Source organism: Procambarus clarkii, chromosome 5, assembly GCF_040958095.1.
Source record: "Procambarus clarkii isolate CNS0578487 chromosome 5, FALCON_Pclarkii_2.0, whole genome shotgun sequence".
NCBI lineage: Eukaryota > Metazoa > Arthropoda > Malacostraca > Decapoda > Cambaridae > Procambarus > Procambarus clarkii.
Genome location: NC_091154.1, coordinates 26739788 through 26760234, shown reverse-complemented (window position 1 = coordinate 26760234; position 20447 = coordinate 26739788). Strand labels below are relative to the sequence as shown.

Genomic DNA, 20447 nt, shown 5'->3' with positions numbered 1-20447 from the left:
CTACCCCTTCCCCCCCCCCCCCCAGAAGACAACCATTGGACCCAGGGATGACTACCCCTTCCTCCACCCTCCAGGAAGAAAGAACCCTTCCACATCAAGACCCCCCCCCATCACCCAACCCTTCCCCTTCCCCATGGAACAGCTGCTGGGGTTGTTTAGGGTGTAGTTGGCTCCTTGACAGTGTAGTGAGTGGTGGGTCAGCAAACGTCAATACCCAGAGCAATGAAATGCTCTGACATTTCGAGAGACAAATTATCATTGGGCGACGGCATTCGCAGAACATTGTAGAATCTGACACTTTATCTATGGAGGTCAACACCACCACCACCACCAACTGTGTTTATTCATTCTGACGAAGGCTATGGCAAAGCAGATGATGTAAGCCTCGTCTGTCACAACATGCACGAATGCTCCGTGAAACAGTTACATAAAGAAAAGACCGCTGAATTGAGACCAATTGGCGTGATATCCTGTACAAATTAGCCGACGTCAGGCGTCCCCTGCTGACAGAGCGTGCTCTATCATCACAAAGACATCAACCAAGAGTTCTTAGAGTTTCTTACATTCTTGTAAAGCCACTTAGCACGCGTAGCGTTTCGGGCTACACCTCAAGCTGGCCCCCCAAGTCTCAGGTCGTACAAGTGAAGCGAAAATATTCAAGAAGGTTTAATTAGAAAGACATTCGCGAGACAAATTGGGCGAGGCAGGAGCGGGAGGTTTGAACATGGCAGAGGCGCGCGCTGCTGTTTCCATGAATGACTCGGCCGACGCCAGCTTTGAAGGCTTTCCCTCGGACTCTGTCGATTTGAGGGAGTTAATGGATAGACTGAATAAGTTGGTACTAATTCAGTCGCAGCGGCGGAAGAATATTGGGGATTTACAGGAGGAGAGCGAGTTTGTTGAGAGTAAAGTGAAGAGTTGTGAGCAATGCCCCCAGGTTATACCAGATACACTTGTGAGTGTTGAGTCGACTGTGGAGGGTTCCTCGGGTGGGAAGGAAGACCAGGAATTACACCAAGGGAAGGAAAGAAGTAATAAGTTGGTGAGTGAGGTCACACAGAAAATTAAATAGTATAAATCTAAATTGCAACAAACTTGTGCAAAAGTAGGTGCAAATGGAATACTTGGCACATATGCCAAATGGCTATGCCAAATGGACCGAACCTAACCAACCCTACCTAACCTAACCTATCTTTATAGGTTAGGTAGCCAAAAAAGTTAGGTTAGGTTTGATTAGGTAGGTTAGGTAGTTGAAAAACAATTAATTCATGAAAACTTGGCTTATTAGGCAAATCGGGCCTTGCATAGTAGGCTGAGAAGTGCGTTCTGGCTACTAGGTACGACATATATATATATATATATATATATAATATTATAATATAATATATTTATATTAATATTTATATTAATATAATATATATAATATATTTATATTAATATTTATATTAATATAATATAATATATATAATATATTTGTATAATATAATATAATATATATAATATATTTGTATTAATATAATATAATATGTATAATATATTTGTATTAATGTAATATAATATGTATAATTGTATTAATATAATATATATAATATATTTGTATTAATATAATATATATAATATATTAATATAATATATAATATATTTATATTAATATAATATATATATAATATATGTATATTAATATAATATAATATATTTATATATATTATATGGGTTTTATCAATTAGGATGCAAACTTAGTTGAAGTGATATAATTTCACTAAAAAAAACCTTACCAGAAAAAAGGAATCAATCGAGAAACTCCTTAGGGAAGGTAATAATACACTAACATACCCATATATATTATTTATGTGCAGTATATGGTGTAGTGTTGGTTAATTGTGTAGTGTTAGACATGTCTTAAGAAGGGCAGTAACATATATAATCACGTTAAAAAAGTTAAACATTTTGAATATGGCATCACTAATATAATGGAAATTTGTGGAGGATTTTAAGAGTTTATTGAGCAAATTATAAAAGTTGCCAATATCTAATGTCGTATAACTTAAGAGAGGAACCTTGTAAGACTTTTTGAGCTCCCACCAGGCTCTGACCTTAAGAATGCAACTTGTAATGGTTAACTAACTCTCAGGTACTGTACCCATTTACTGCTAGGTGAATAGAGGCAACAGGTGAAAGGACTTGCTGCCCAAACACTTCTGTCAGTAATTGAACCGAGGACATAAATGATTGATCACGTTTCCTTTCACCAAATGCCCCTGTACACTAGCAGTAAATACTGTAGGTTCTGGAGATTTGGGCAGCTGTTATGGGGAGTTGCTTCCTGGGGAAGATCAGTACAGTAGTTCAACCTTGGGAGAACCTCAAAACAAGCCTAAAGTACATATATGTACTGTGTACATAGACGTCCTCTCCCTGACAAGATGAATTAATGTTAACTCATTTGATGCATATTTATTTTTCAGACATCTGAGGTTTTGCTCAAAAAGATGCCTACCCAAGCAGAGATTTTTGCAGAGCTGGTAAGATTACTTTAGCTTAGTTTTACTGGGTATTCCATATACGAATACTTTATAGTTTTCACTTTTTTTTTTTTAGCATTTGTATTTCGGTTTTAAACATTCAGGATGTCTATGGCAGTGTAAGACAATTCATGCTGTAGTCATGTAGCTCCTTAGTGGCAGATTTACAAGTAAACGAGTCCAGTACTCTATAGCTGTTCAAAAAGATTTCCACATGTACTGACACCAATGGATAATAACTGTAATGTCTTAAAAATTATATCATAAGAATTTTTCTTGCATGAAGTGTATGTACAGTTTGTGTGTGTGCGTATTTATTTATTGACTGATTGATTGATTGGACAAGCTACCAAAGAATTTATTCAATAGATGTATCACAGTTTCATATACAATTTATAAATTGCAGGCAGCATTAATATTTATCTTTTTCTTCTCAGGGTATCCCTGGAGGGGTGGAGGCTTCGGCTGGTGTGGGTGGAGGGGCAGCTATTAATGCCGAGGAGCTTGGAAATGATGTAAGTATGGTACTGTATGTGGCGTTGACCAGAGTTGAGATAGAGCTCATTTTCAGTGTTATTCCTGTTTTCATTTATTCTTTGTAAATTAAAAGTATATAATGTTTCTAATTATTTTTATTTAAAACAAATATGAAGCTAGATTTATTGACAATATTGAAATATTCAGAAGTTCTTAATAAATGTAGAAAGCTGCTAAAGATTTCCAGCATACAAGTTACAAATATTAAATATATATATTTATGTTTAAGAATATTACTACAGTAGCAATATTTGATAACTTTAACATGTGGTTATCTGATATTTAACTTTCTTTCAGTCCACCATGGAGGAGCTCTGGGCCATGAAGGCAATGGAACATTCAGAAATTCATTTTAATGTAAGTAAACATGCTTTAAAAGGTGTTGTTAATATTGGTGTAATGAGAGAATGGTTTGATATTGATGTAGGTGCTTACTAGGGTTATCATGTACCCTTGGTAGATAAATACACATAATGAACAAATCCACAAGGGCCTTGATGAGGGTGCTAACCTATGCGCTGGATGTTCCCAGACACGCTCTAGTCAACTGTGCCATGACATGGTATAAGAATTGCAACCTTGAGTGCTTCTGCCCCCACAAGGGTCCCGAGGCTTCCACTGAAGCCTAACTGGGGTTTCACACAGTTCCCCCATGCACTTGGGCTCTGTCAACCAAATAGTTCTACCTCTGATGGGGGCTTCATTGACTACTTCAATACACTTGAATACAATACAATACAATTGACTACTTTACTATACTGTACACAGAAATTACAATAAGGTGATATATCAAATGAACAAATCCACAAGGACCGTGATGAGGGTGAATTACCTTCATTGCTTATGATTACTGTAGCTGCTTCCTGGGGGTGTGTAACAAAAAGGAGGCCTGGTCGAGGACCAGGCCGCGGGGACGCTAAGCCCCGAAATCATCTCAAGATAACCTCAAGAAGATAGTTACCCTCACCAAGGCCCTTGTGGATTTGTTCATTTTATATATCACGCTATGTTAATTTCTGTGTATAAATACATATAGTAGTGTACAGTATATGGATGTGGTCACGAGGGAGGTCAAAGTGGAAAATGTTGTGAAGCTAACATACGAAAGCAGTAACTGGAGTAGTCCTGAGTCAGATTTTTGGTATGCAGATGATGTCCTTTTAACAGAGTGATAATGATTTACGTAGAGTAGTTGAAAGTTGTATTGATGTGTATAAGAGAAAATATACAACATAATATTTCACTAATTTCTTTGTCATCCACAGTGTATGAATCTTCACTCGTTCAAATAGGTCCGTTACTGGCAGTGGTTTTTGCGTTTGATTTTGCATATGTGAAGAAATATTTTGGGGTTTTCTTAATTTCTTGAATTGTTTTCTGTTCTAGTTGCCTTTCTTCAATCTGATATGAGTGTTTCAGTTTCTGCTCTGTTTCTTCAACCTCCCTGTTTAAATTACTCCTTCTTTGTACTGTGAAAGTCGTGTCTGCCTAAGCATTTCCATTATTTTTTCCTTCTTTTATAGTGTCTTCTGCATTCTCTTCCTATGTTGGACCTCTTTTTGGCTGTCCTCAAAGAAACATGTTTCAGACAACTTTATATGCTTCTGAAGTCAGTTTTTCTATTCCTTCTGTAGGATTTTTATTACTTAGAACAGTTTCCCATGGAATGTTCAAGTTCTTTTTATTTTCTCCCAGTCTATTCTTTTATTATTGAAATTGAATTTACTGAATAACCCCTCATGCTTGATCATTGATTCAGGTCTATTCTGAGTATTGATGGTAGTTTGCACTTCAATGAGCTTGTGATTGGAGTATGTGGTATCTGAAATCTTAATGTTCCTGATTATGTCTTCATTGTTTGTGAATACCAGATCTAGAATATTTTTGTTTCTAGTTGGCTCCGATATCTGCAAGTTGAGTGAAAATTTGTCATCCGTCTTCTCGGATGTTTCACTGATTGTTTATCACTTGTTTCTCTATTTACTAGAGTATTGGTTGAAAAACTTGATAAGTCATATAATTCACATAACACATAGAGGAAGAGATATATAACACAGAGGAAGAGAGATTTAACATTCAGTACCTTCCTCCCTTGGGTAAAAGTGACCATGACTTTTTGGGAATAAAGTATGGAATGTGTTTTAATCTGGAGGAAAATGAGGAAGTTGGAACAGTTGAAAAAACTGATTTCAGGAGAGGACATTATGGGGTGAACAAATCCACACGGGCCGTGACAAGGGTTCGAACCTATGTCCAAGAAGATCCCAGACGCTGCTTTAATCATTTGTTCATTTGATGCATCACCCTATTGTGATTTGTGTGTGTAACATTATAGGGTACTCAGTACTTAGAATTTTTCTTAAGGAATTTGACTGGAAAGACTTATTGTTAGGCAAAAAAGTAAATGAGATGTATGTCAAGTTTTTTTATATATATGATATAGGCAAAAATTTTTGTTACATCAAAGCAGAGATGTAGAACTAGGAAACAGGATTGGTTCAACAGAAATTGCAAGAGGACCCGAGACCAAAAAGAGTTGGAAATGGAATCAATCTAGGAAGAGGCCAAACCCCAAACATACCAGCAATACAAAGATGCAAGAAACAACTACACGGCAGTGAGGGGAAAGGCGGAAAGAAATTTTGAGAAAGGAATAGCGGACAAATGTAAAACAGAACCAGGTCTATTCAATAAATTCAATAACAAAAAATTGCAGGTAAAGGATAATATTCAGAGGTTGAAAATGGGAAACAGAGTCATGGAAAATGGAAAGGAAATGTTTTTTTTTAATATATACAGGAGTTCTTACATTCTTGTACAGCCACTTGCTCACGTAACATTTCAGGCAAGTCCTCAATCCTATGTTCCCCGGAATACGACCCCGCCAAATCGTTTAACAACCAGGTACTTATGTACAAAATGAAATCTTCGGAGAACCAGACACCATAAGAATTTCAGAGAACTACATAGAGGTATCTAGAGATGAAGTGGGAAAAAATGCTCAAGGAACTAGTTAAGAACAAAGCAGTTAGCCTGGATGGAGTTTCACCATGGGTTCTGAAAGTGTGTACACATCTATCTGAATCTGAAAAAGGCTTTTGACAGAGTTCCATATGTGAGGTTGTTGTGGAAACTGGAACGTATTGGAGGAGTGACAGGTAGGCTTCTGACACGGATGAAAAATTTTCTAACCGACAGAAAATTGAGGGCAGTAATCAGAGGCAATGTATCGGAGAAATGTCACAAGTGAAGTACCACAGGGTTCAGTTCTTGCACCGCTAATGTTCGTTGTCTACATAAACGATCTACCAGATGGCAAACAGAATTATGAACATGTTTGCTGATGATGCTAAGATAATATGGAAGATAAGAAACTTAGACGATTGTCATGCCCTTCAAGAAGACCTGGACAAAGTGTATGGTGCACCACTTGGCAAATGGAATTAATGCGAATAAATGCAATGTTATGGAATGTGGAATAGGAGAACATAGACCCCACACAACCTATAAATTATGTGAGAAATCTTTAAAGAATTCTGATAGAGAGAGATCTAGGGGGTTCTAGATAGAAAACTATCACCTAAGGACCACATAAAGAACATTGTGCGAGGAGCCTATGCTACACTTACTAACTTCAGAATTGCTTTTAAATACACAGATGATGAAATAACAAAGAAATTGTTCTCGACTTTTGTTAAACCAAAGCTGGAATATGCAGGGGTTGTATGGTGCCCATATCTTAAGCACATAAACAAACTGAAAAAGGTGCAAAGACATGCAACCAAATGGCTCCCAGAACTGAAGGACAAGGGCTACGAAGAGAGGTCAGAGGCACTGAATATTCCAAAACTAGAAGATAGAATGCACAAATGAATGATAGAAGAAAGAGATATGATCACTGAGCAAAATAGTAACAAGAATTGAAAAAATTGATAGGGAAGAATTCCTGAGACTTGGAACTTCAAGAACAAGAGGTCATATATTTAAACTAACTAAACAAAGCTGTTGAAGAAATATAAGAAAATTCACTTTCACAGAGTGGTAGACAGTTGGAACAAGTTAGGTGATAAGGTGGTGGAGGCCAAAACCATCAATAATTTCAAAGCGTTATATGACAGAGTGTTTGGAAGATGGGACACCACTAGCATAGCTTTAATGTTTTTAGTTAATGTTTCCTGTGACTACACTGAGGTAATTACATGATAATGTTTCAATTGATGATTGGTTTACCTGGTATTCTTCATTACAACCATTCAGAGTAGTGAAAAGCATATATATAATGAACAATGGTGTTGGGCTCTGAGCGATGACATATGGTCTGATTGGCACCATATAAGTGAGAGTATAAGATTGAAACAAAAGGCATTAGCCAACAGTGTGCCATCCGAAGATGACAGCAGGCGCCTAGTGCACATAATGCCTGATAATGGTTCACTTGATTGGTATACCTGGTATACCTCATTGCAACCATATGGAGTTCTGAAAACCATATGAACATCATTGGTATACATGTGTAATTATGATCGAATTTTAAACAATGACTGCATTCACTTAGTAATTCATGATGAATACTGCATTCACATGATAATGTAACCATGAAAAGATAGCAGGATTTTTTCATGGGTCAAGGTACGCTCCATTACATCTACAGAGAGCTGTTATATCCTTCTTTGCATTATTGATTTCGGGGCTTAGTGTCCTCGACCAGGCCTCCTTTTTGTTGCACACCCCCAGGAAGCAGCCCGTAGCAGTTGTCTAACTCCCAGGTACCTATTTACTGCTAGGTAACGGGCATCAGGGTGAAAGAAACGCTGCCCATTTTGTTTCCGCCTCCACTGGGGATCGAACCCGGAACCTCAGGACTATGAATCCGAAGCACTGTCCACTCAGCTGTTAGGCCCCTAGCCTCCACTCATTTCCAAAACAACCAGTATAGCATACCCAATTCCTTGATACTTGGCCCTGTGGGTGTCCGCAGACTAGGATTCTGAGGGTCAAAATCCAAAGTCAGATATTCACCAGGCATCTCGGTGTTCGGTAGCTTATTTCTCGGGAACCACTGAGTGTTGCAATCTGACATTATTAGATGTGGTAGCAGGGTTTGAGTACTCTTAATGGTATTTTCTTTCCATGTGTCCGGACACTAGGATCTGGTCACCCATGTTCAATGACTTGTTCTACAAGAACCATTGGCCGTTATGGTTTGATATTAATGTGCAAGATAATATGGTGTGTTGGCATTCGTTGGTGGCATTTTAAATTTATTTAGAGATGCAATATAGTACTTAATTTTGATATCCAGAGACTGGAAAGTGGGCTGATTTTGGTACCATCTCTGAACACCATTTATTACCCATAATGCACCATTCTAGGTATCTACCCAGGTCATCCTGCATTTTAAGGACTGTACATCTGTCTTAAAAAAAATTTTAATGTAATCTCTTAAATTTGCCAATAGAAAAAATGTTGATCTTTGTAAGAAGTATGTACTGAATAATTGAAAAAATATTGTTTTAATATTTATTCTACCTGGTTTCTATTAAATGCTGTTAATGTTTCATTACATTTTTAGTGTACTTGAACAATTCTTGGCATTTTTGTGATTTCTTTTAATAGGCACTATTACTTTCTTTGAACATTGGCACCGCAAAGAGTGGTGAGTTTACCCAAAATTTATTGACCATTATAATTAAAATTGACTTTTTTTCCAATAGCTCCTGTGTGCAGTTGATCCTAAACTGCTGAGGCTTACCCCAAAGGATGATGTCATCTATAGTGCCTTCAGAAAAGAATTTCCAGATTTTAATGTTGCAAAGTTGGAGGAAAAAGATCTCAAAAGTTCAGAAGCAAAGGAGGTCAGTGTATCATTTCATTCATATCATTTATTTTCCTCTATACGTATAAATAATGTATATGTACCACATTAAGAACAGCAAAGGTATTGATCCTTTTGTATGATAGGAATAAGTGGAATGCTGTACACTACCTGGTTGATGGGGTTCTGGGAGTTGTTCTACTCCCCAAGCCCGGCCCGAGGTCAGACTTGACTTGTGAGAGTTTGGTCCACCAGGTTGTTGCTTGGAGCGACCCGCAGGCCCACATACCCACCACAGCCCGATTGGTCCGGCACTCCTTGAAGGAAACAATCTAGTTTCCTCTTGAAGATGTCCACGGTTGTTCCTGTAATATTTCTAGTAGGACGTTGAACAACCGTGGACCTCTGATGTTCATACAGTGTTCTCTGATTGTGCCCATGGCACCTCTGCTCTTCACTGGTTCTATTCTGCATTTTCTTCCATGTCGCAGTACTCCAGTACGTTGTTATTTTACTGTGCAGATTTGGGACCTGTCCCTCCAGTATTTTCCATGTGTATATTATTTGGTATCTCTCTCGTCTCCTTTCTAGTGAGTACATTTGGAGAGCTTTGAGACGATCCCAATAATTTAGGTGCTTTATCTCGTCTATGCGTGCCGTATATTTCTCTGTATTCCCTCAATTTCAGCAATCTCTCCTGCTCTGAAGGGGGAAGTGAGTACTGAGCAGTACTCAAGATGGGACAACACAAGTGATTTGAAGATTACAACCATTGTGATGGGATCTCTGGACTTGAAGGTTCTCGTAATCCATCCTATCATTTTTCTGGCTGACGCAATATTTGCTTGGTTATGCTCCCTAAACGTTAGGTTGTCGGACATCATTATTCCCAAATCCTTGACATGCTGTTTTCCTACTATGGGCAGATTCGATTGTGTTTTGTACCCTGTATTATGTTTAAGATCCTCATTTTTGCCGTATTTGAGTACCTGGAATTTATCACCGTTAAACATCATGTTATTTTCTGCTGCCCAATCGAAAACTTTGTTAATATCTGTTTGTAGTTTATCAATGTCTTCAGCAGAGGTAATTTTCATGCTGATTTTTGTGTCATCTGCAAAGGATGACACGAAGCTGTGACTTGTGTTTTTGTCTGTCTGATATGAGAATAAGGAACAGCAGTGGTGCAAGGACTGTACCTTGAGGTAGAGTTTTTAACTGCGCTCGGACTCGATTTTACTTGACTGACTGTTACTCTTTGTGTTTTGTTCGACAGGAAATTGAATATACAGCATCCTACTTTACCAGTTATACCCATTGACCTCATTGTGTGTGCAATCACTCCATGGTCACATTTGTCGAATGCCTTTGCAAAATCTGTGTACAGTATATGACATCTGCATTATGTTTTTCCTCTAATGCCTCAGTTATTTTATCATAGTGGTCAAGTAGCTGTGAGAGGCATGATCTCCCTGCTCTAAATCCATGTTGGCCTGGATTGTGGAGGTCATTGGTTTCCATGAATCTAGTTACCTGACTCCTGATCACTTTCTCAAATACTTTTATTATGTGGGACGTTAGTGCAACTGGTCTATAATTCTTTGCCAATGCTTTGCTACCACGCTTGCATCTGGTATCTCCCCTGTGTCCAAGCTCTCCCTCCACACTATACTGAGTGCCTGTGCTACTGGCACTTTGCATTTCTTTATAAATATTGAATTCCATGAGTCTGGACCCGGGGCTGAGTGCATGGGCATATTGTCAATTTCTTTTTCAAAATCTGCCACGCTCGTGCTGATATCAGTTATATTTACAGGTGTTTGAGTATCATTCATAAAGAAATTGTCCGAATCTTCCACTTTCATGCTGAATATCGGAGAGCTAAACATGTCCTCATACTGCTTTTTTAGGATTTCACTAATTTCTTTGTGAAATTAATTTTTAAACTAATTAATTTTAATTAATTTCCTCAGTGTATGAACCTTTACTAATACGAATAGGTCCAATACTGGCAGTGGTTTTCGCTTTTGATTTAGCATATGTGAAGAAATATTTTGGGTTTTTCTTTTTCTTGAATTGCTTTCTGTTCTAGTTGCCTTTCTTCAGTCTGATAGGAATGCTTCAGTCTGTTCGATTTCTTCAATCTCCCTGTTTAAATCCACAATCGCTTTGATCTTGGCCAAAAGGCTGAGAAGCGATAGGAATACTGTACAGTGTATACAATTTGTGGATGTAAATGACAGTACCCATATGGAACAGCTGAAAGCTCTCTCTAATTTTGAAGTTTTGGTGCTCTTAAGGGTTTACCAAATGAGCTTGTGGTTCTGATAATGTCTAGGGGTCTGAGCTTGTGTGTGGGATTCGTGTCGTTTGTGCTCAGTGTCCTTGAATTTTCTTGGGCAGATCTATAATTCATCACCTGAGCATCATGGTGAAAGGTGGCCATTAGTGGACAGTTTTCAACCTTGAGACTTAGTCTGGTGCCTAGGCTCCTTGGCAGTGTTGTCTGATGGGTTTCTGTGGTGTTTGGGTGGTTCAACACGTACAATTGTACAGTCTTACCCCAAATTGCTTCACTTCTCTTTAGGGCTTAGGTTCAGCAAACGTGTCCTCAAAGTACTGTACAAGCCTGTTCCACCAGTGGTCTTTGGCATATCACAATTTATAGTTAGGCTGGGACCTTGCTCTGATGTGCTGGTTGTATTGCTGCTGTCTATATGTCCTTTCATAGTTACTTTGGTGTTTGTTGGCCCACATGTCTGTTCCTGACATCATTTGTATGGACAGCATTGTTGCTTATGTTTTCAGAAATAGTTTAGAGATTTATGCCACTCTGGCTGAAGGAAGTGGTTGGTTCAGGGTTCAGTAGTTTTCTCCCTTGCTGTCATTTTGACCTTGATCTTATAGCTGTTACCTCTGGACTTATTAAAGCATTAACGGATAAGAATTTTCTTTGTGTCACTTCTAAGGGTGTTGACAGGACATACCTTAATAAAAAGGGCATTTTATTTATCTTACATACTCACCATGTTCAAATGTCGATTTCACCCTAATGCTTGTGAAATATGTAGACAATTGGGTGTTAATACTTTTTAATTCTGTCTAGGTAATTTGCCTATAAAGCCACAAAGATAGCAAGTGCTAACACTTATAGGAGTTAGCGATCTCGGTTGCCGTTTTAAGATTTACAGTATTAGCCACCAATGAGAACTTTGGCAGAGCCCTAATTTTGGTTGGGGATACCTGTCCTTTGTGAACTGAAGGGAGGAAATGTTATTCGGTTCCATTTCTTTGGTTCCCTTTCCCTTAAAAGAGGGCCAAGCAGAGTCCTTGAGTACACACACAGGCATGTTGAGGATTTCCCTGTTGTTCTGAATGGATCTTTGAAGAAACCTAAATGTTGATTAGACCAGGCACAAATATCTTGGGATCTTCAACCCCCACATTTGATGTACCTAACCTATTTACTTCGTGGGCTAAAGCAGTATATGGATAATAATATCCATATATGGATATATATTTAGTATATGGATAATAATATCCATATACTAAAGCAGTATATGGATATTATTTGGCTACAGAATTCGTCTTGTGACAATCTATCTGTGACTTCCCATCAGGTCACGAAGTAAATAGGTTAGGTACATCAAATGTCGGGGGTTGAAGATCCCAAGATATTTGTGCCTGGTCTAATTAACATTTAGGTTTCTTCAAAGATCCATCCAGAACAGGGAAATCCTCAACATGCCTGTGTGTGTGTACTCGTCTTGTGTTGTACCATCTTGAGAACGACTTGATACTCGCTTCCTCGTTCAAAGCAGGAGAGGTTGCTAAAATAGAGGGAATATAGAGAACATATACAGCATATATAGACACAATAAAGCACCTAAATTATTGGGATCGCCTCAAAGCACTTCCAAATGTACTCCGTAGAAAGGAGATGAGAGAAATATCAAATAATATACACATGGAAAATACTGGAGGGCCAAGTCCCAAATCTACACAGTATAATAACAACATACAGTACTGGAGTGAACACTATTGAAGAAAATGCAGAATAGAACCCGTGAAGAGCAAGGGAGCCATAGGAACAATCGGAGAACACTGTATGAACATCAGAGGTCCACGGTTGTTCAACATACTCCCAGCGAGTATAAGAAACATTGCCGGAACAAATATAGACACCTTCAAGAGAAAACTAGATAGTTTTCTTCAAGAAGTGCCAGACCAACTGGACTGTAATAGATATGTGGGCCTGCGAGCCGCTCCGAGTAATAACCTGCTGGACAAAGGTCTCGCAAGTCCAAAGGGAGAAGAAGAACTCTCAGAATCCCATCCAGGTCCAGGTACAAGAGCTACCAAGTCACCCACAAGGTAGAGGCAATTCATTAGTCAATGCTTGGGTTTCTGCTTTCATACTGGCATCTGGCATGACATCTAGGAACTGTTGAATGTGTTATGCATGTACAGGTACTGATATGCAGTATACATATATATACACACTGTACATCCCTACTGGCATTCCTGTCTCTGTCAGAAGTGGAAACCTAATTACATTCCCTCTTCTCCCCTGCGAGTAAGGTGGTGTCTATCCTGCCACAGTTTCCTTTTCCGTGTTCGTTCTTGCCTCTCCTCAAATCTCGGTATCATTGTCAGCTGATCTTGCGATGGAAAGGTAAGGTTAGGATGACCTAACCTACCACTCTGACCCAGGGAGTGATGTAGGGTTACATAAACCTCAGCTCGGATAGTTTAAAAGGTTGGCAGGCTAATCCCTTTCCTGAGAAGTTATGTACCAGCTTCAGGTCTGTTAATCACACGAAAACAGGAGGGATTGAGTGACACAAGACGGAGATAAAGTTGATTGATTCGGTGTGTGCTGTGGCTGTCTCCCTCCCAGCTGTAAGATGTAATTATCAGAAATGTTTAATGTAATGAAAGGTAAGAATTGCCTGAATGTCAGTGATAGTGAGATTCCAATGTACTGCTTTACCCTGTGAAAGTGTAGATTACAGTATTTTGGAACAGGTCACAGAAAGTGACTGTCTAGATCAGGCATGTCAAACATGCGACCCTTTGCAAGCACATCTACAGTCTGCATAAAGGATACTGTAATGTGGTCATTTGGTTATGGTTTGGATTTGAGTAAACTCGCATGCTTCTGCCAAGGCAGACGAAAGCCTGCAGATAGAACTATTAGAAATTTAGTCGGACAGTGTCTTGAAGTGGGGTCTGACGACCTAACGTTTAGGGAGCATAACGAAGCAAATATTGCGTCAGCCAGAAAAATGATCGGATGGATTATGAGAACTTTCAAATCCAGGGATCCCATCACAATGGTTGTATTTTACAAATCACTTGTACTGTCGCGTCTTGAGTATTGCTCCGTACTTGCTGCCCCCTTCAGAGCAGGAGAGATTGCTGAAATAGAGGGAATACAGAGAACATATACGGCATACATAGACGCAATAAAGCACCTAAATTATTGGGATCGTCTCAAAGCTCTCCAAATGTACTCGCTAGAAAGAAGACGAGAGAGAGATCAAATAATATACACATGGAAGATACCGGAGGGCCAAGTACCAAATCTACACGGTAAAATAACATACTGTACTGGAGTGAACGATATGGAAGAAAATGCAGAATAGAACCAATGAAGAGCAGGGGTGCCATTGGCACAATCAGAGAACATTGTATAAAGATCAGAAGTCCACGGTTATTCAACATCCTCTCAGCGAGCATAAGAAATATTGCTGGAACGACTGTGGACATCTTCAAGAGAAACTAATCATTTTCTCCAAGGAGTGCCGGACCAACCGGGCTGTGGTGGATATGTAGGCCTGTGGGCTGCTGCAAGCAACAGCCTGGTGGACCAAGCTCTCACGAGTCAAACCTGGCCTCATGGCAGGCTTGGGGAGTAGAAGAACTCTCAGAACCCCATCAACCAGGTTATCTTAAGACGAGTTCGGGGCTTAGTGCTCCCACAGCTCAGTCCTCGACCAGGCCTCCTTTTTGTTACACACCCCCAGGAAGCAGCCCGTAGCAGCTGTCTAACTCCCAGGTATCTATTTACTGCTAGGTAACAAGGGCTTCAGAGTGAAAGAAACTGCCCATTTGTTTCCACCTCCACCGGGATCGAACCCAGAACCTTAGGACTATGAATCCCGAGCGTTGTCCACTCAGCTGTCAGCGGTTAGCTGGTTTCTTTTCATACCTATCTGAAAAGTTTAAAAACTTCAGAAAGTTTGCCACTAGGATTATGGCAATGTTCTGTTCTACCTATGTGTGAACAGTTATTTTCCTTTGTGAAATCAACAAAAACTTCTCGGAGAATAAGGCTGGCTGATCAACACTTGTGATTTCTGATCAAAGTGGGAACTGCACAGACATTTCACCAGACATTTCATTAAAAAGGTGTCAAGCCTCAGGACAAAACACAAAAATTTTTTTGAATAGTTGTAAATAAATGTTCATTTTGAACTGTTGTAATTTTTGTATAATGTATTTGTTGCTATAGCATAGAAGTCTATGTTGCTGTTTAAAAAAAAGAATTCTTTTGTTAAATTAAACTACAGTACCTGTACTTCATTACATTGCATTCATGAATGTGGCCAGCTGCTAAACCATTTGTATGCACATTGTATGTTTCTATATAGTACAAATATTCTGTAATGATTTTTATTATTTTTTCAATAAGTTGTGGTGTGTGGCCCTCATGACAACACAAATGTGACCCATATGACCCTCGGTTTTGCCGGGTCTAGATGGTGTCCACCACTAAGAGGAAACATCTTTAACTCTCCTGTGACATGTATCCTTTGCCGTCAGTCACCTTAAGAAGTACAAAGATTCACCAGAGACAAAGGTGGTGGCAGTATCAAGAAGGTTTTAAGTTAGTTTTTAAAGGACTTAAATTGTGGCAGTGGTTTGCGGAGATATAAATTGTGACAGCTTGTCGAATTGTTGTAGTCCCTCTTAGTCGTTTACCTCCTTGTAAAATGTTTTAATTTTCAGGACTTTCATGTGTCTTGCTTTCTAAATGTCCCTCATGGCCATTTGTTTCTCAATAGAATTCTTATTGAATGATACATTCAATATTAATCACCTCGTGCTTTTGTTCTTGTATTGGCATCCTCAGTGATACCAGTATTTAGCACATTTTGAATATCCAGCAACAATGATGGTGCTACATAGTCTCCCTGGCTAGGTACCTTCTTTTTATAATTGCTTGATAGCTATGTGGGGATGAGGGCTACAAAGCCGAACAGCCACATAGACTAATCAGTTACCAGGGTAGCCTGACCTCAGGCTAGGCTACAAGAGTTTAAAAACAAACAAAAAACTAATAGATTGTAAGGTAAGAGGTCAACTCATACTCAATTGTACACATTTTTGGATATTCTAAATGTCTTTACATTATTTATTCCCATCCTATATTGTCATTTTACTGCTCAGAATTAGATAGTACAAAATATTTCCGTGTAGAATCAAGATCTGGCTGTACTGTATCATGAAGATCAGGCTGGCCTTTGTCTTGCCTTGTATTATACCAAGTGGGTGCATCACCTTGGTCTTTGGTGCTAAGAAATATCAACTTCAGTTGTAAAGGTAGGCAATGTAACATTGATATGCTATTACTGTATTTGTAAAGGTATCTCACGTCATATGTTTTTTTTTTTTTCCAGAAATGGAGACCATTTTGTATCGCCTTTGAGAAGGAAATTGAAGACTATAGTTTTGCCACCCTTGTGCGCATAGACACCAATGATGAATATTCTGAATCGAATACAATCCTTGTTACTCGGATACAGTTTTTCTGTATAGAAATTGCTCGCAACAGGGAGGGACTGAATGACGCTATTAGGACACAGTTCAAGCCCAAGCCTCGTTCCAAGAAGACACAGCAGTGACAACAGGACTGGAACTAATTCAGATTACAGTACTGTAGGAAAATGTACAGTATGTTCGAACCTTCTTAAATATTCTATTATTTAGCGCTATGAAATTATGAGATGACCGAGTATTATCTTTAAACTTCTCAGCATGGGAGAGTTCCTACATGATAAATGTGCCTTTTCTTATTACACGATGTGCATCTTTTAACTGGTGAACCAGTAAAATACTCGCCTGAAATGTGTTTTTCCCATAATTTATATTTTATATTTTTGTACAATTGTAAAACCTACAGTAGGTTAGGTTATTAAGGTTGTTTTGATGTAATACAGATATGGAGTTACTGTACTGATATACTGATGTATAAATACATGTCATGACATGGAATTTTACTGGTATAGATGGAGGTACTGGAGCTTCAACCAAGGACAATTTAAATGCAAAGTGAATGCTAATATTTTTTATTGTTGCTGCTGCAGGCAGCTACTTTATTTTACACACCCATACTCATCCTGTGGGCGGTAGTGCAGAAGAGAATTACTTAGGACAGTCTTAATCAAACCTTGACAGAGTTCTTTATATTAACAATTACATATAACACACCTTGTAATTAAAATGACAGCTAAGTATAAACTTTTGCATTGCAGCATTTATGTATTTACTGAAGTGAAATCTGAAATTCTTGCATTGTATCCATATATATTATCATTTTGTAATAGGATGGTTTGCCATTTCATGCTGTGTGAGCTTAGCTTTATCTCTAAATGGCATACTTTACCCAGTTGTGTTTACTTGGGACACACCTATTGTGTGTCCCTGTCTTTGTCCATTCACTATGTAGGTTCGCTGATAATAAATATGTCAGATAAATGGGATTGACTAATGAGCAAAGTGCAGTATATTGGTCCATAAAATCAAGGTTTTATTGAAATTGATTTAAGATATTGCAGCAAGAATATAGAATATATTTGTGGAGCCAATGAATGTTGGATAGATTCCAAGAGCAGGTATGGATAATTACTTGTTGCAAGGGTAGAAGAGTTTTCATTAGAACTCTACTATAGAAATGGATTTATTTGTTCAAAAAATTAAACTTTTTGGTAGATTGTCAGTTTGTAAACTACAGTACTGTATACTTTTTGTTATGCCTTGTGAGAGTACGGTATAGGATTTTTCAATTTACAGTAGCAAACTTTGTTTCCAAAATGACACCAGCAGTTTGACTGCAATTAGCATGTCAAACTGCAAAGAAACAAAATTCCTTGCACAGAAAGAAAGGTGGGCTTTTTGAATAATTTTATATGATCATTTTTAATAATCATTAATCTGATGAGTCCATTTTTGTATACATGTAAGTGTGGCTTCTTTGGTAATTCCTGAATTTCCATGAACATAAACATGCTGTCTTTGTTGTGTGTATTGCTTATTTCTAGATGGCAAAACAGAACAGTTTTTAATCTGGTCATGAGAACTGTCTTCTTCCAGCAATAGATTAACCTATCACTTGGGAGAGCTAAGGCAGGTACAGTATTTGTGTTCCATCTCTGATTTGGATATTGTATTTTATATTGTTCTCTGCTAACTTTGGATAGATGACTGGCAGACATATGATCCCCAGAACAATCACATTGTATGTATATCTCCATGGCTTTTTTCATTTTCTTTTTTTTTTTTTACCCCTATATAAAAAAAATTTTTGTCCTAGTTACATATTGGCTTAACTCATTGTGCTTACATGTATACTGTATTTGTGATAGACAACTGTATCCCCCCCAATTATCACGATAAAGATACTGTCTGATTCTTAATCCTTCAATATAGATGCAATTTTGTGCTCATGTATAGGCATTCTATGTACAGTAATGTGCAAGATTTTTTTTATTTTCTGGGAGGGCCTCTTCAGCAGTTTGAGAGCTACCAAGTACCCCACCAAAATAGGGCATTTCATTGGTTAAATGCTTGATTTGTGACGTTAGTAATAATTAGTATTCTTGTACTGGTCTAGTACTCTAGAGAGTGTAATTACTTCAAACATCAGTAAAATGGGCATGCAGTTGAGCTGTTCACTTTATCTGAGATTGGATTAGATGAAAATGTTTAACTCCTGTAGTTATGGTAACTTGTCATATTACTCCAAGAGTGTTGTCATTCGACATTTTCCTGTGAGAATGTCGACACCAGTGTTTGAGGTGTGATCGGTGAGCGAGACATCTCATGTCAGCGAGAGTAACCTGGAAACAAAAATACAGTATGATTGTTAATAATTGCAAAAAAGGGCATTTAATTTGTTATAGTCCAGTTTAATTCGGGGCACTTAATGGAGTGCCGCCCTGCTCTTTATTGTCTGAACTGCATTGTCCCTCTTACGGTTGTGCATATCCTTGCTGAATGTCCCGACTTTTGAATATCCCACAGTTTTGACGGTGCTACACAGCCTCCCTGACTTGATTTCTTTTGATAATTACTTGCTGTAATTACTCATTGTGTGTGTGTGAGAGAGTTGTGAAACCTAGACACTATTTGTACTTGTTAGTATATACCCTACAGAATGTGCCATTTTAAGCATTCAGACAGTAATTACTTCAAAATTACAGGTATTTTACTAGAAAATTAAGATTGTATAGATGCATTTGGTTAGATGTTGACTGGTAATTATTAACAGATGCAGAATACATTGATACTAAGGTTAAGAATGATAGGAACTTGTCATAAAGTACATAGAGATATCCATTTAGTTATGCATTCAAAAGCAAGTTGTTACTGTATCGTCAGTAATATTAATGAAATATTTAGGATGTTTTCAATGAAAGCTTAAATTTTTGTAGGAACACACCTTCCTGGGGGAAAGGGGGGAAAATCCTGCTGATATTGTATCGAGGGGAGAAAAATCTGTTAATAAAATATCAAGATTCCACTCTTTCCCCCCCCCCCCCCCCCCAATGGAAGCGGGTTATTAGAAAAACTTAAGCTTTCATTATAAACATCCGAAATATTTCCTTAATTGATGATACCGTATGTAGATTTAGATTATGTATCGACTTTCTTCATTTTCCTGCAATTTGGATATATAAAACGTTTATGGTGTTATTGTAATGTATAGCATAAATAAAACATTTCAACAGATTGCATTTGATTTAATAATTGGTTACATAATTTGAATATAACATTTCCAGAATTTGTTCAATTGAACATTTTCATAATTTGTTCAATTGAACATTTTCATAATTTGTTCAATTGAACATTTTCATAGTTTGTTCAATTGAATATTTTCATAGTTTGTTCAATTGAACATTTTCACAGTTTGTTCAATTGAACATTTTCATAATTTGTTCAATTGAACATTTTCGGAATTTGTTCAATTGAACATTTTCGGAATTTGTTCAATTGAACATTTTCATAGTTTGTTCAATTGAACATTTTCATAGTTTGTTCAATTGAACATTTTCATAAGTTTGTTCAATTGAACATTTTCATAATTTGTTCAATTGAACATTTTCGGAATTTGTTCAATTGAACATTTCCAGAATTTGTTCAATTGGACATTTCTATAATTTGTTCAATTGAACATTTCTATAATTTGTCAAATTAAGCTTTGAATTTTTTCAATTGATCCTTTCCGGAATTTGTTTAATTGAACCTTTCCAGAATTTGTTCAATTGAACACTTCCAGAATTTGTTCA

At 37.8% G+C, this 20447-nt stretch overlaps 1 protein-coding gene across 1 annotated transcript; it reads left to right on the top strand.

Annotated features, from left to right (window-relative positions):
* Window positions 1-138: 138 nt before the first annotated feature.
* Window positions 139-19888, top strand: LOC123762296 (protein PBDC1). Its single transcript, XM_045748729.2, has 6 exons — window positions 139-1042; window positions 2466-2522; window positions 2960-3037; window positions 3357-3416; window positions 8774-8914; window positions 16560-19888. Exons 1-6 carry the CDS (start codon window positions 725-727, stop codon window positions 16782-16784), a joined length of 879 nt encoding a protein of 292 aa, XP_045604685.2. The 5' UTR covers window positions 139-724; the 3' UTR covers window positions 16785-19888.
* The last annotated feature ends 559 nt before the right edge of the window (window positions 19889-20447 follow it).